Source organism: Sinocyclocheilus anshuiensis, unplaced genomic scaffold (assembly GCF_001515605.1).
Source record: "Sinocyclocheilus anshuiensis isolate Anshui unplaced genomic scaffold, SAMN03320099.WGS_v1.1 scaffold373, whole genome shotgun sequence".
Classification (NCBI taxonomy): Eukaryota; Metazoa; Chordata; class Actinopteri; order Cypriniformes; family Cyprinidae; genus Sinocyclocheilus; species Sinocyclocheilus anshuiensis.
This window is the reverse complement of record NW_015537962.1, coordinates 1,500,988-1,517,472: the sequence shown is the minus strand read 5'-3', so window position 1 is coordinate 1,517,472 and position 16,485 is coordinate 1,500,988. Positions and strand designations below refer to the sequence as shown.

Genomic DNA, 16,485 nt, shown 5'->3' with positions numbered 1-16,485 from the left:
ATTGCATCGTGCCGCGTAAACATAAAACTCTGTCTGCATTTGTGATCAGAGAAATGACAAACAACAAGTGCTACTTTACTCAAAACTCGCGTTTGAATCATCAGTGGCCAAGAACTTGTAACACTCCAAAGAGAAAGGAAAAATTGAAATCGCATCATATGACCCCTTTAAACAAGCCTTTTTTGCTACTCGTCTTTTAAAGTCATAAATTGACATTTTTAAACTATTTTACTTCCATAATGTGACATATTTCCAAGTGAAAGAATATTTTAATGGGGGAAAAAGGAAAGGAAGGACATTTTATAATGTTTGTCAAGGTTTCTTGAACCAAAAACAGTCATAATTAAGTTTTTATGACCATTTTTAACTCTCTCTCTGACCCTTACAATTGAGCTTATTTTGCTACTGTCCTAAATGTTATGGAAGGCCGTTTCTGCAACGGAATAAAAAGAAATGAAAAGGTAAGCTTCTCACAGTTCTGAGTTCATATCAGAATTGTGACAGTCAGAATTGTGAGATAAAAAGTTGCAATTACCTTTTTTCTCCCCCATACATTTTAAAGTAAAAAAACGACTTCCATTTCCAAGTGAAAGAATATTTAATGAGGAAAAAAGGTAGGGAAGAACTTGACTATTTATCATGACAACTCTATCATGACAAACCGTGGGCTTGTGAAATATTCAGTGCAGAGCTTTTAAGAGGTCGGAGAGCACCGCTGGAAATGTGCAGGTACTAGCCTATCAGCTGCACAAAACCAGAGGAAAATTTAAACGTGGATTCTTCTATGCAAGCTCGATTTCAGTCGGTGGTTGATCGAAATGTCACATTGCGTTATTAACAGAGCTCTAAGCATGTTCTGCCTTTTGAGGCACTATAGTGACAATTAACGTCTCTTCTGCTCACCAAGGCTGTACAGTATTTAATAAAAAATACAGAAAAAAACAGTAATATGAAATATCATTCCAATTCAAAATAACTTTTCCATTTTAATATATTTTAAAATGTAATGTATTCCTGTGATGCAAAGCTGAATTTTCAGCATTATTGCAACAGTCTTCAGTGTCACATGATCCTTCAGAAATCATTCTAATATGATGATTTGCTGCTCAAGAAACATTTCTTATTATTATCAATGTTGAAAACAGTTTTGCTGATTAATATATTTATATAAACCATGATTCTTTGATGAATTGAAAGTTCAAAAGAACAGCATTTATATGAAATAGAAATCTCTTGTAACATTATAAATGTCTTTACTGTCGCTTTTGATCAATTTAACGTGTTCTTGCTGGATAAAAGTATTTCTTTAAAAGAAAAAAAAATCTTACCGACAGGTAATTTTGTTACTAAGTTAGGTAATATTGTGTCCCACATTGAGTGCACCCAATTTGACCTTCCCTTGCCAGTGTGACAAATGAGCCCGAAGTAATATCACCTGCAATTTTAAACTATTATGTTTTGTAACAAATCTTTTATCGGACTTCCAAGATTTTTGTACACACAACATTTTTATGCATAATTGAGTTAAAAAAGCTTTTAGTTTCTAAGGCAACCAATTCAAAGCATGGCATCCAGTTATCTTGCATGTAATGGTGTCATGTGACAACAATGTTGCATACTACTTTTTTAAACCTTTAGCATACAGCGTACTGTTTTACACACACACATACATACATACGGTATATATATATATATATGTATATAAAGAGAGAGAGAGAGAGAGAGGTACTATTCAGTATACTGTGCAGTATGCACTAATATTCCATTTAGAACACAGACAAGCATCTCTGACAACAGAACTTTTCTAAAATGCCACATTTTCTGTATGGTGCTCATGAGCTGCATCTCTTCATATGGCTATAACTGTGTCTGTTTTGTATGTTTTAATAAAAGCCTTGCATATGTTCACAGATCTTGCTCTGTTTTCTCTCCTGTCTTGTAATCGGAGTCACATGTGCAGTACAGTCAGGTGGAGGAAATGGTTTCTCATCTCAGTGGAGGGTTCCGGATGATTTGAGTGAGGGTGTGTGTCTTGTTGGGAGGAGTTGGTGTGTGTGTGTGTGTGTGTGTGTGTGTGTGTGTTTGAGGGGTGTGCAAGGAGGGTGATAGGGCAGAAAACTTTTATCTTTAACTCACCACCCGTCAGAGTTGGCGCTGTAAATGTATCACTTTTATACACTCAGAAGTGTATTTGTACTCTTCGTGACCTTCGTGAATGTTATTGTTCTTTAGAATAATTGTACTTAAAAAAAAAAAAAGTACTTAATTTGTTTTAAAAGTACTTCATTTGTTTAATTTGAAGTAGGTTATTCTTTTGTGCATCAGAAACATGTAGACCAGAATTTGCACCTCCAAAAAGGTAAGACAATTTATGATTTGACTTTAATTTATTATTCATTACGATTATTTTTTATTTTATTATTATATTTTTATAATATTTTTAAATAGCATCATGAATTTTTCGTAGATGGTCCATCATTAAAGATGGGTGTATTCACAGCAATTTGGCAGCTTTCATAAACGGAAACCAAAAATAGCCATAATCAGCATGTGGCCAGTGATGCATCAATTCTGGCCATAAGAATGAGCAGGTTCCCTTTCATACAGAGCGACATTTAACTGAATGTGTCAGCGCTGATGATAACAGTCGTTCATTACAAACCACACAGAATGCTGAGAGGAGATGTGCTTAACCTCAACTAACTCATTCACCACTATCAACAGAGTTCAGAATGGAGGAGGAGGGTCTTTAAGGGGAAATTAGGAGAAATGTGGAACAGAACTGTGGATATTTTGAGTTTGCCGGAACAGAGGAGAGAAAAACAGCGATGACAGTCGTAAGAGTGGCCTTATGCTTTCTGATGATTCAAAGCATCTTTAAAGGTCAGTTTCAAACAATTAATCACACTCTTCAAATATATTTTCAAATACACAGTCACAAGAGATTTGAATAAAATTATTTAATCCTTTAATTAATACAATTATGTAATTATTAATTGACAAAACTGTTATTTTAATGTTATATAGTGTGCACTGTGCATTAGTTTATTTGCAGTAGATCCAGTGGGGCCCAGAAGTCCAAGAGTGATTTTTTTTTTTTTAATTACAAATGATATTATCAGAATAACTATTACTGTGAATTAGGTTTATTAAAATAAAATGAACATGATTTTGATAAAGTATTTGGTTTGTCTTTTGCTTTAACCAGTTGATCATGATTTGAGATGTTCCTTGAGTTTCACTGAAAATCTTACTGTCTGAAATGTCACAAATCTTCCTAGAAATTGTGTAGAATTGTATATATTTCTTCTTTTAAATGTATAACTTATTTTTACATGTTTTATAAAAAAATCCCAATTGTTAATGTTATATATACAGTAATATGAATGCATAAATATTATAAATGACAAATTATGCTATTCAATATCTTTAAAATACTTTTAAATATATAATATTACAGTCATGCATATCTAAAATTATGTAAATATAACATTTTAGAATTTTGCATGTCAGCATTCTCATTTCAAAATGAAAATGTTAATCAAGGATTATCACTATCTTCCTTAGATATAACAATGAATGTTAGGTTTTATAAACCTAAATAAATAAAACTATATAATGCTTAAATATTATACATTACACATTAAACTAAAATTAAACTATTTTATAATGTTAAAGTAATGCACATCCCAAAAAGAGGCTTAAAAAATCTGGTTTAATAAAGCCCAGATTTTTTATATATTTTTTAATTTTATGTATATAGTAATATGAATACTTAAATGTTATGCATTACACATATAAATATCTTTAAAATAAATATTAATCTTATATACTGTATTATTGAAGTAACATGCATTTAAATAATTGTAAATCTAACATGCTAGAAGGATGCATGTCAGTATGTATTTTTATTTTAAATTGGAAATGTTAATCCAGGTTTTTCACTCTTCTCCTCAGATATAACAGTGAAGGCAGACACAGTGGATGTTTGTGCCTCTTGCCATCAAAACGCTACCTGTAATGATAAAACTGATGGATCTGGGGGGAAAGTGTGCAACTGCATGTATGGATTTGTTGGCAACGGGAGGACCTACTGCCAAGGTTTGATTATCCTTAGAACTGTTTAATAGCTGAGCATACCTTTTTGATTGATAAACTTATATTTTATATTTGTTTTAATACAGATAAAGATGAGTGTCAGCTGGGTAAAATCTGTGGCGATCACACCAAGTGTCAAAACACGTACGGCAGCTATTACTGCACCTGTCTCGCAGGCTACAGCCCATCCAATCACATGAACACATTCATACCCAATGATGGAACGTACTGCCATGGTGAGTTTTCATTTCAGGAAATGAGTGCATTTGTAGAGCTGTGTCACTCGAGCTCCATGTCTTCCCCATAGTTGTTGTTTCCTGACTGAAACACAGGAGGTGCAGAGATGTTGCAGGAAGGGTGTGAACATGGTTTTGCAAGTTATATATCCTGAATGGCTTAATATGTTAAGTTCTGCAAAACGTATTGCTCAACTGTGGGTAAACAATGTTTAATGGGAGTTGCTTCAAGTGGAATGTGTCAAAATACATTAAAGGAGAAGTCACACTAAAAACAAAATTTTATAACTTTAACCATGTATTGCTTCGACTTAATTATCATAATCTTAGATAGATTGATGTATTTATTTATTTATTTATGTGGCCCTAAAATGCCTCATAATAGATCCCGTTATGACGATTTCAGTAGGAAATATAGCTGCAAGCAGCAATTTTGGGGCCGAGCCAAGCCCATCAAACACATAAAGTTGGATTGGTTGGAGCATTATGGTGATTCTTTTTGCCAAAGTGGTTTGAAACGAAATGAGCAGAATTACTTAAAGGGGTCAAATGATGCAATTTCAAGTTTTCCTGTCTCTTTGGAGTGTTACGAGCTGTTCGTGCATAGATAAGATCCCTAAAGTTGCAAAGACTAAAGTCTCAAACCCAAAGAGATATTCTTTATAAAAGTTAAGACTGGTCCACGCCCTCCTAAAACGCCTCGTTTAAACACGCCCCCACATGTCTACGTCACTGTGTGGGAAGATTTGTATGACACCGCCCAAATGTACGCAAAGAAAGAAGGCATAACTTTGATTCTTGCTGTAGTATTGTTGAGGCCGCCGCCATGTCGTGGAGATGCTGTGTGTTTCGTTGTGAAAGCGAAACTACTTTGTCTGGCGCCAGGACACGGCATCACAGTATGGTAAGGGGCGTAACATTTCCGTGACACGCTTGAGGTATTCGGCCAATCACAACACACTAGATCGCTGGTCAATCAACGTACACCTCGCTTTTCAGACCGATGAGCTTTGTAAAAATTGATGCGTTTCAGAAAGGCGGGGCATAGAGGAGAAACAATAATGTACAGTATGTGGAAAATAATTTGTTTTTTTAACCTTAAACCGCATAAACACATTTCATTACACCAAATACGCAAAATAATGTTCTTTTTAGCAACATCACCCCCTTTAAATGACCCCTTTAAAAAAAATCTAATTTTTATATTTCTTGACCAGTAGGGGGTTTTGAAACTACATGGAACTGTCAGGTTATGCTTGTCATGACTGGTACCAAATTTTGTCTTAATATTTGCAAGTGTTGCAGAGATATAGTCTCATGTTCACTTCGGCATGCACGTCATCAAATTTATGAAGCCATTTCTCAGGAGTGATTTTGAATATTGAATAAAATCAAAGTCATAACTTCCTTTCTGCTCAGCCTAAATAATCTGAGCAAAATTTGGTGAGATTTGAAATTTTTATATAATTTTAAAAACCATTTTAGTACCTTCAAAGCATGATATTGATGACACATACCGAATTTTGTAATGATATGTCAATGCATTCATAAAAATATAGCATTTTATGACAAAATTATAAATGGTCGATGCCCAAAATGGCCAGCGATGATATCAAATGAAAAATTGGCATGTCGAACGAATCTAAAGAGACCAGTCTCATTATTTTTTGGTCGAACCTTTAAGTTATGAGCAAAAATATGCTTTTTTTATACCTCATGACCAGTAGGTGGCGCTGTGCTGAAAATGTGCAGGTACCTTCTGGTTGTGGTTATAATGAGACACACCAATTTTGGTTTAAGTACACTAAAGCAGGGGTTTTCAAACCTGTCCTGGAGGACCCCCAGCACTGCACATTTTGTATGTCTCCAACATCAGTCACACCCAGTTCAGTCTTGCAGTCTCTGCTAATGAGCTGATGAGTGGAATCAGGTGTGTTAGATGAGGGAGACATACAAAATGTGTGGAGCTGGGGGCCCTCCGGGACAGGTTTGAAAACCCCTGTGCTAAAGCATTGCGGAGATGTAGCCTCACGTCCACTTTTACGTGCTCACCGTCAAATTTGTGAAATAATTTCTCGGGAACGATTCTGAATATAGAAAAAAAGAGAACTTTTATCAGCTCATGATAATCTGAGTAAAAGTTGGTGAAGACTGGACAAAATTTGTAGAAGAATTGAAAAAACACAGCTTGTTAAAATTCAAAATGGCGGGAATTGTAAACGTGGTATGCAGTTAGACTCCGCATGATCTCCCCTGTGGGTCTCGTCCCCTAATAATGTTGAACAGGCAGCACATTTCTCCTCTCACTTCATGATGTTGTTTTTGCATGTAGATATAGATGAGTGTGGCGTGCAGGGGGGCTGTGGTGAAGGAGGTCTCTGTCACAACACAGAGGGAGATTTCACCTGTTCCTGTCAGACAGGTTACACAGTCCAGTATGGGTCAGAGCCCTTTAATCCATACCGGGATGCGGCTTACTGCAAGGGTAAGAACAGAGCAATTGCACTTCGAAAGTCATACAGTACATAAATCACTCATTTGGACCTCTATAGAAATATCACCTCATTTACAAGAACACTGTGTGTTTTAGTCGCATGCCATTAATTGTTTCATAATACTACAGCTGATAAAAATAAATAAATATTAGTGATGCTTGCTTAAGGCATTAATGATACTTCAAATTGTGTGGCTTATTGAGGAGAGGCATGTTTTTTTTTCACTGAATAAAACCGATTTACATTGGAGGAGGGACCTGAGCTGTTGAAATCACCCTGAACACAACCACCACAACACCTAATCAGACTTCTCAGAACACTATAGCAACAAACCAGAACACCCTATCAACAATCCAGGAGCACCTTAGTAACTGCCTAGCAACCTCTTAAAATATAGTAGCAATGGCATAGATTATAAAATTCTGAGAAAGTTGCATGAGAAAATTGTCAAGGATATATATATATACATAGTATATAATGTGTGTGTGTTTAATGTTAATATTACTATGACGTAATGGATCTGTTTTTGTGTGTCTGTTTTCTATAGTAATAGACTGTGGATCTCCTCCATCAGTCCTCCACGCTGCGCAGCTCTCCCCCACGATCACACACTACAACAGTGAACTCCAGTACGGCTGCAGGGAGGGATTTCAGTGGAAGAGAGGACAGAATTCCTCAGTCTGTGGTCTGGATGGAAAATGGCATGGACCCAGTCTGGTCTGTGAAGGTAATATTTACGTTTGAGCAAATCAGTCTGCCAGATCTTGAATTAAGGGTAATGCATGAAAGTCAACATGAAATTATGTTCATCACTCATTTTGTTTCCATAATGTAACATTTAAACACACACACACATAAAAATGCAGGTTGGGATTTTAACCCTTTTGATTCGACACAGGCTTTTGCAAATTTATTGCATATTTTTACTGACACAATATAATCAATTTTTACATAGAAGTGGACTGTGGGGAGCCTCATGTTTTTCCTCAGTCAAAAACGGTTTGGAATAACATCTCACGCATGGGATCATTGGCGCTGTATGTGTGTGACCCACATTTTTATAACAGTGGGCGTGAGAATGTATCAGTATGTACTGCTCATGGGACATGGAGCCATCCTGACTTCCAGTGCGAAGGTATCTACTTCTGTTTATTATGCGCACAGAAACATGACACTGAATCTCAAGCAAAGAATCTGTTGAGTTTGTGTTTGTGTGTGTTTAGAGATTCAGTGCGGTTCTCCTCCAGTCCTGCCTCACTCAGTGTTATTCTGGAACGGTGTCAGTAAGCTTGGTTCTGTGGCTCTGTATAGCTGTGATGTTGGATATCGCAGTTTGGATACAGGAAATGTGTCTGTGTGTGAAAGTGATGGTCAGTGGAGTAACCCAGACTATTCTTGTGAAGGTACAGAGAATCTTGTCACATTTTTTAATGTCTGAAGAAAGTTTTAAAGGAATAGTTCGCCAAAAAAATGAAAATGCTGTTATCTTTTTATTTACCTTGGTGCCATTCCAAACCTGTGCGAGTTTCTTTCTTCCCTACACTCTTAAAAATAAAGGTTTCAAAAGAGGGTTTTCACAACGATGCCACAGAAGAACGTTTTTTGGTTCCCCAAAGAACCTTTCAGTGAACAGTTCTTAAAAGAAAAAAATTTTCTTAATGTAAATAATATTTTAATCATCTAAACAACATTTTTTCCACCATAAAGAACCTTTTGTCCAATAGTAAGGTTCAATGGATGTTAAAGGTTCAAAGTATCCTCACTGTTCTTGTCCGTACAATGAAAGTGAATGGCTGTCAAGCTAAAAAAAAAGGACAAAAAGCACTAAACAATTATCAAAAAAGTTAAGTTATACAAGTTATCAAAAAAAATATCAAAAGTAGTTCTAAAAACTCTATTTGCTATATTCCAAATCTTCTGAAGACATATTATGTTCTTCGTGTACAATTCTGCATATTCAAACTTGGCTACAAGACATACAAACACCAATGTAATTTGTTAACAAGTCTCACCTGCTGTGACTTTTATGCTTCTTTTTTGGGTTTTTGCAGATTGACAGTAAAAATCCCCATTCTCTTTTATGTATGGAAAAGAGCAGCTCTGCTTTTTTGCTCCACGGAAGATAGAAAGCCATACAATTTTGAAAAGGCATTCTGAATAAATGATGACACAGTGTTGATGCACAATATAATATTGTGCATAGGAGCGTCTGCGAATCTTTCACACAAAAATTGTTGTGTCTCTTGCTTTTGTGATATTCGGTCTTACTTAAAATCAACTTAAAATACTGTATTGAACATGCAAGAACTTACAATTTGACCTTTGGCAGTAAGGGCCCAACTAACAGACTGCTAATTTTTTTTGCTCAAAGCATGGAGACTTATAATTACATAAATATTTGTTATTCAGAATTAATAGGTGTTTTAGCTCTTTTTGATTATATTTTGTTGTAAAAGTTGTGTTTAAAGTCACCATTAGAGTGACCGTGTTTTTGAACTTCCAGAGGACGTTTGCTTAACAAACTGATACACAAATTAGGCAAACCAATCAAGTTCTACATCATCATTATGTAATGTTAATGCTTAGCTTAACTTAAAATGCAAACCTTAAATCCACAAATAAAAGCATTATTATTTTGGAGTTTGTAGAACATATTATATTATGTTTAATAAAAACAGAATAAAGAAACTTTAATTCTTAAGTTGATGCCAAAAAAAAGAAATCAGTTACTGCCTTAAATTTTTAAGTATAATTGAATTGGCTGTACAAGTCATTTCAACTTAGATTATATTAAACTGACTTAAAAAATCGAGTTAAATCTCATTTCTTGTTGACATGTTTTCTCTCTTTATTTCTTGAATGGGTCATTCTCACGAAACTGCCATTTATTTAGTTCAATTTTGATTCAATTTAATTCAATATTATGTTAAAATGAATGTTAAAAGCTCTTTAGTTATGAAACAAACTAAGTTCTACTATAAAGCAACTCTACAGAAGATAATAGTGTGATTATTCAGCTCAAGTCAGTTAAGTTTTTTTTTAATGCTTCATGCATTTTCAGAAAAAAATGCTGATTTTGTCCCATCATGCTTGCTTATAAAATTATAGGTGTATCCTTTCTGACAAAGGAATAGTTCACGCAATAATTAAAATTTGCTGAAAACGTACTCACCTGCAGGTCATCCAAGATGTAGAGGAGTTTGTTTCTTTATCTGAACAGATTTGGAGAAATACAGCATTACAGCACTCACCAACGGAATCCTCTGCAGTGAATGGGTGCCGTCAGGATGAGCATCCAAACAGCTGATAAAAACTTGACAATAATCCTCAAGTAATCCACACCACTCCAGTCCATCAGTTAATGTCTGGTGAAATAAAAGCTGCATGTTTGAAATAAACAAATCTATCATTAAGATGTTAGCTTTAAACCATCACTTTCTAGGCAAAATTCAAGTTCATAAACCATAATAATGCTTCCTGCAGTGAAAAAGTCCATCCCCTGTTGTCCACATTAAAATCCACCAACGTATTGGTTTTGGATTGTTGTGGCTTGTAAACGGTCCCTGATCTGTGCATATTTCTCTCTTGATTCAGATGACTTTTTCCACTGGAGAAAGCAATATTATGGATTATGGAAGTAACAGTTTGTAGTTAAAAACTTCTCCATGATTACACGCAGCTTTTTGCTTCACAAGATATTAACTGACGCTACATTTCTCTAAATCTGTTCAGATGAAGAAACAAACTCATCTAAATCTTGGATGGCTTGAGGGTGAGCACATTTTCAGCAAATTTTTATTTTTAGGTGAACTACTCCTTTTTAGGTAGATTGACCATTTCCTGAGAATGACCCATTTGATATTTCAGCGCTGTTCTCTTTAATAAGCTGATATGTATGCTCATATACAGTGTGTCTGTATGTGTGTTTGTTTAGAAGTAGACTGTGGCATCCCCATCTCACTACCTCACTCAGTTGTGTTGTGGAATAACAGCTCCTGTCTGGGCTCTGTGGCCCTTTATGTGTGTGAAGCTGGATTTCGTACTGTGGGTGAAGGAAATGTGTCATTGTGTAACTCAGACGCAAAGTGGAGCAAAGTTAACATGAGATGTGAAGGTACTGACAACATTCTGTCATTGTTTACTCACCTTCGTGTCATTCAAAACGTATGACTTTTTTTCTTTTTCGTGGAACAACATTTAAGCTGTTTTACACTTTACGGTCATCATACGTATTTCAGTTGGAAATGTACAGCATTTTTGCAGTGGTCTTTATTTCTAACGCTTAACACTGGTCCCATTGAACAGAGATAAACTGTGGGCCTCCCCCAGAATTCCCACTAACAGATATAAACTGGAACAAAGCATCTACGCTGGGCAGTGTGGTTCAGTACAACTGTAAATATGGACTCAAACAGGAGAGTGGCAAAAACATGACAACATGTACATCAGATGGAACATGGGAAAAAGTGTCTGTAACATGTACAGGTAAACTGAACTGAATTCCGATTATAATGACGTTCACTATGTTTAAAAGGCTGAGGTCAGTAATGTTTCAATGTTTTTTTTTTTAAAGAAATTAATACTTTTATTAGTTTTTTTTTAATGCTTCATGCATTTTCAGAAAAAAATGCTGATTTTGTCCCATCATGCTTGCTTATAAAATTATAGGTGTATCCTTTCTGACAAAGGAATAGTTCACGCAATAATTAAAATTTGCTGAAAACGTACTCACCTGCAGGTCATCCAAGATGTAGAGGAGTTTGTTTCTTTATCTGAACAGATTTGGAGAAATACAGCATTACAGCACTTGCCAAACAGGAGAGTGGCAAAAACATGACAACATGTACATCAGATGGAACATGGGAAAAAGTGTCTGTAACATGTACAGGTAAACTGAACTGAATTCCGATTATAATGACGTTCACTATGTTTAAAAGGCTGAGGTCAGTAATGTTTCAATGTTTTTTTTTTTAAAGAAATTAATACTTTTATTCAGCAAGGATGCATTAAACTGATCAAAAGTGGCAAAAGTCATTAATAATGTTACAAAAGTTTTCTCTTTCAAATAAATGCTGTTCTTTTAAATTTTCTATTAATCAAAGAATACAAAAAAAAAAGTATCACTGTTTCCACAAAAATATGAAGCAGCATGACTCTTTTCAACATTGATAATAAGAAATGTTTCTTGAGCAGCAAATCAGAATGATTTCTGAAGGATCATGTGACACTGAAGACTGGAGTAATGATGAAATGCAGTTTATATTTATACTTTTTCTTTTCTATTAATTACCATCTCTTTTGGCCAAAAGAGTGGTTTTACACTTTTTCCCATTTTTGCTGTTTCCTGAATTGATTTAGTGTTTCATTTTACCCGAAGAGCCACGAAATAACCAAGAATAAATTTTGAATATAGAATGTTGTGGAAAATTGCTTTTTTTACCATAGTTTGACAACATGTGCTACATGAACTTTTAAATTAATATAAACTTTCTATATTAATGTTATTTATTTTTTATAGTTAAGATGATAAGGTATATGCACATGTGTAAACAGACTGTCAGAAATAACCCTGCAGCAAAACAATGTGAAAATTAATTACAATTAGAATTAAAATTAGAATAACAGAACAAATTCAAGTCCTTATATTTTGTAACAAATGTTCTATATTTAGATCCACAAATTTCAGAACCATTTCTGTCATTGTTTTTTTTCCCTCTCTCTATAGCACATTGTGGCTCTGCACCAGAGGTGCCACATGCAGAGGTAGCATGGGACAACAGCACTGCAGTGATCCACCGCTGTGTTAAAGGACACTACAGACACACAGGAAGTGACATTTCAATATGTGACATCACTGGAAAGTGGCAGATAGCCACCCTGAATTGCAAAGGTACACATCCGCACTGCTCAGCACAAAGGGAAAGTGGACCATAGTCTCAGAAATGTGACTGTCGGCATAAAGTCTGATCTAATTTGTATCTAACTTTGTGTGTTACAGAGTTGAAACTGACAGTTAACAATCTGGTGGTGATTAATGAAAGATGCCTACGCTGGAATGCAGAGAATGAGGGTTATAGGGAGAAATACACAGTGAGTGTTAAAGGGGTCATATGATGCGATTTCAATTTTTCCTTTCTCTTTGGAGTGTTACAAGCTCTTGGTGCATAAAGAAGATCTGTAAAGTTGCAAAGACTAAAGTCTCAAATCCAAAGAGATATTCTTTATAAAAGTTAAGAGTCAACCACACCTACCTAAAACGCCTCGTTCTAACACGCCCCAACATGTCTACGTCACTATGTGGAAATATTAGCATAATGCCGCCCAAATGTGCACGCAAAGAAAGAAGGTATGGTTTCAGGAACAGCAGTACTGTTGATGCAGCCATGTCAGGGAGATGCTGTGTATTTCAGTGTGAAAGCAAAAGCACTTTATTTGGCCTTCCAGAAGTAGATGCACTTAGGAATCATTGGTTAAGATTTATTTACAACAGAACAGCACAACCCAGATGTTCGAATTTGTGCAACGCATTTTATGGACGACAGTTTTTTGAACCTAGAAGAGTACAAGGCTGGCTGTGCACAAAGGCTATTAAAAAAAAAAAGGGTCAATTCCGACTGCTATGACAATCTGGCGGAGTTTTGCGCAGCGCAGAGTAACGCGTCGTGTGTGTGTGTGTGAGGGGAACAGGGTCACATCACAGGAGAGTGAACTGCCTGTCAGAAATCATAGCACGTCAGCTGTCTTAACCGCAGCTTGTGTACTGCATCATCACGGTGTCTGTCACGCGACTCTGTTGCGCTTTCGGGCTTGAACTGATGGTAAAACTAACGACATTATTAACTGTCTTGATATTTACTTTGAAAGCTGACGCTCGCGATTATGGTAAGGGGCGTTACATTTCCGACGCGCGCTTGTGGTGTTCGGCCAATCACAATGCACTGGGTCAGCTGGCCAATCAGAGCAGACTGCGCTTGTCAAAGGAGGGGGCTTTGTTGAAAACGACGTGTTTGAGAGAGGCGGTGCATATAGGACCTACAATAATGTACAGTATTTGAAAAATAATGTGTTTTTTGAACATTAAAGCATGTCAACATATTCTGTTACTCCAAATAAAATAGCATCATATGACCCCTTTAAAGAAATTAAGCTATGTCTTTGCACGAGTTGTCTTCTTAAATCATAAATGAGGTTGTATGTAACATCTCAACACAGGTGACATTTGTTGGATTGCGAGACTTCGAGCAGCTGTTCAGTGACCGGAGAAAAAAGATCTTTAGCTCCTCGGCCCTGTGGCCTGTTCTCTGTTTGAATCTCTTGCCTGCCACAAACTACACCATAACCATTACAGCAGAGTCCACACAAGCCACGTCTACAGTTACAGCAAACACTAGCATACCAGGTACAAAACAAACGCTGCTTTCATGCAAACATCCATAATCATAAACATTTAAAGTCCAGATGACATGGCATCTGCAATTCAATTTTACTTGTGTAATGTAACATTTCTGAGCAAAACGGGAGATTCAGTGAAAAACATTCAGAGCAGGTCAAGTTTATTAAGATATAATGCTTTTTTAGTATATATTGTTGTTTGCTATTATTGCATTACTGCAATGTTTTTTAGAAAAGTTGCATTACTTGCAACAGCTGCCTAAGGAAATGCCTTAACAGCTATTTAAACTGACCAATAGTTTGTACAGACCAGTGTTATTTTAGTAGTTTAGCAGTTTTTTTAATTGTCATTTGTATTGATTTTTACATTTTATTTTATTATTTTTTTTAACATGCCTATATTTTATCTCAGTTATTTCATTTTTTGTTTTTTTTAATTACTTTATTTTATTCCTTAGTTCATGTTGACTATAAGGTTTCTTGTGTTCTGTTAGTCCCCCCCACACCAGAAATCAAATACAGTGAAGTAGAAGCTTCATCGCTCACTCTCAAATTACGGAGATCGACCAACACACTTGACTCAATATGGTAAGGACGTTTAACATCGCTTTACATAAACAGTTAATGCCATCTGAGCATCTGAGGTTCAAACGTCTGAAACCAGACTGAAAATGCTTGTATTTTGCATACTTTTCTAAATTTAATACGAATGTTTTAATTACAATTATTTTATCAGCATAGCAATTTTTGAAAATGTGCACTGAAAAATGTACTTGAATTTGAGGATGTCTTTGTGTCTCCTTTGCTTTCATGACAGCTGACAGGAACAAAATCTGATGAACTTCAGATCTGAACTTTTGTGCAAAGGAGTTTAGATGCTCAATGTCAGAAATTTGCTGGAAATAGTACAGTCTCAAATATGAATATAATAATATAATATAATAAGCTTAAAGCGACGGTCCACCCAAAAATGAAAATTGTTATCATAAAAGCAGGTATTTTGAAGAATGTTGATAACCAAACAGTTTCAGGTCCCACTGACTTCTGTTTTCTTTTGTCCATATAATGGAAGTCAATGGGAACCAAAACGTTTCAGTTTCCAACATTCTTCAAAATATCTGTTTTTATGTTCCACAGAAGAAAGAAGGTCATACAGGTTTGGAACAACATGAGGGTGAATAAATGATAAGAGATCCCTTTAAATATAAAATAAAAAAACAAAAATTGCAAATAAATTCCTAAAGCTGTTTATTTACAGGTTTTAAAAAACTCTATACGTGCTCCCCACTGCATATGCCGAATATATCAGCTATTGTAGATAATTCTGTATTCAGTTGCTGTGAATGATTTGTTTGTGTGTGTCTGTGTGTTCAGCATGTTTCAGGTGTTTGTGATACCAGTCGAGGGTGTGATGCTGTTTGACTGCAGCTCGTCTGTAAGTCCGCGGTTCCTCGCGCAGCAGAGATGTGACAGAGGCTACGTCACGGCCCAGATACAGCTCAGCGGTCTGGCCGCAGAAATCAACTTCACTGTAGGAGATCAGCAGCAGTATGGAGACTTCTTCAACGCACCTCTGGAAAATGGAAAAGACTATTATATTATCCTCCGCACTGTGTGTCAGTGGGGAAAGGTGGGTAGATGTCTTTAAAAGAGTGTCTGTAAAATGAGTGCATTTAATACTTTTTTTGATTGGTTCTCTAATTTCTCTCTCTTTGTTTTCTTTGGTAGCCTAGAACACAGTCCTGCGTGATCTGGGCTAAAGCCAGAGGTAAAGGTCATAAATAAACACTGCTTTGTGACACCTACAAATTCTGTGTAAAACATGTGAAGTGGTTCCTTTTCTCTTCTCACTTTAGGAACATCCTACATCATGAAGATATCTGCTCTTGTAACTGTTGGATCCATAAGTGCTGTTGGCTCAGTCATTGTCATGGGATACTGGTACAGCTGGTGAGATTGCGGTGTTGTATTTTTATTAATTAACAGGATGAAAATGTTGTGCCTCATATTTCTTGTAAGCACTGTCAAATTACTTTCTCTGTTTTTTTTTACAGGTACTGTAAAAAGTCCAGTCCCAGATTTTTTTCTGCAGCAATATAAACCATCTTAACATGTTATACTGATTCCTTGAAATAAAGGCGATGTGTTTGTAAAACTGAGGAGTCAAGTTGTGTCGTCAGTCAAAAACATCCTGCAATATATTACTGAATTTCGGACTATATTTTATTATAATGAAAACAACTAAAACACTAGAGGAAAAATTG

The 16,485-nt window shown here is 35.7% G+C and overlaps 1 protein-coding gene across 1 annotated transcript; it reads left to right on the top strand.

Moving 5' to 3' along the window:
* The first annotated feature begins 1,564 nt into the window (after positions 1-1,564).
* On the top strand, positions 1,565-16,370 carry LOC107667560 (sushi domain-containing protein 1-like). The gene is made up of 18 exons (XM_016459253.1): positions 1,565-1,586; positions 2,755-2,883; positions 3,958-4,101; positions 4,185-4,334; positions 6,667-6,819; positions 7,377-7,556; positions 7,785-7,964; positions 8,053-8,232; positions 10,764-10,943; positions 11,135-11,314; positions 12,555-12,719; positions 12,828-12,919; positions 14,042-14,228; positions 14,716-14,809; positions 15,596-15,851; positions 15,950-15,989; positions 16,078-16,171; positions 16,276-16,370. Exons 1-18 carry the CDS (start codon positions 1,565-1,567, stop codon positions 16,319-16,321), a joined length of 2,472 nt encoding a protein of 823 aa, XP_016314739.1. The 3' UTR covers positions 16,322-16,370.
* Positions 16,371-16,485: the final 115 nt, after the last annotated feature.

Bases quoted from the DNA above. Each gene is read 5' to 3' on its own strand.
- LOC107667560 (XM_016459253.1), top strand. From the start codon at position 1,565: ATGGCATCCAGTTATCTTGCAT. The intron at 11,315-12,554 runs GTAAACTGAACT...CTCTCTCTATAG, and splicing joins AGTGTCTGTAACATGTACAG to CACATTGTGGCTCTGCACCA. The intron at 12,920-14,041 runs GTGAGTGTTAAA...ATCTCAACACAG, and splicing joins GTTATAGGGAGAAATACACA to GTGACATTTGTTGGATTGCG.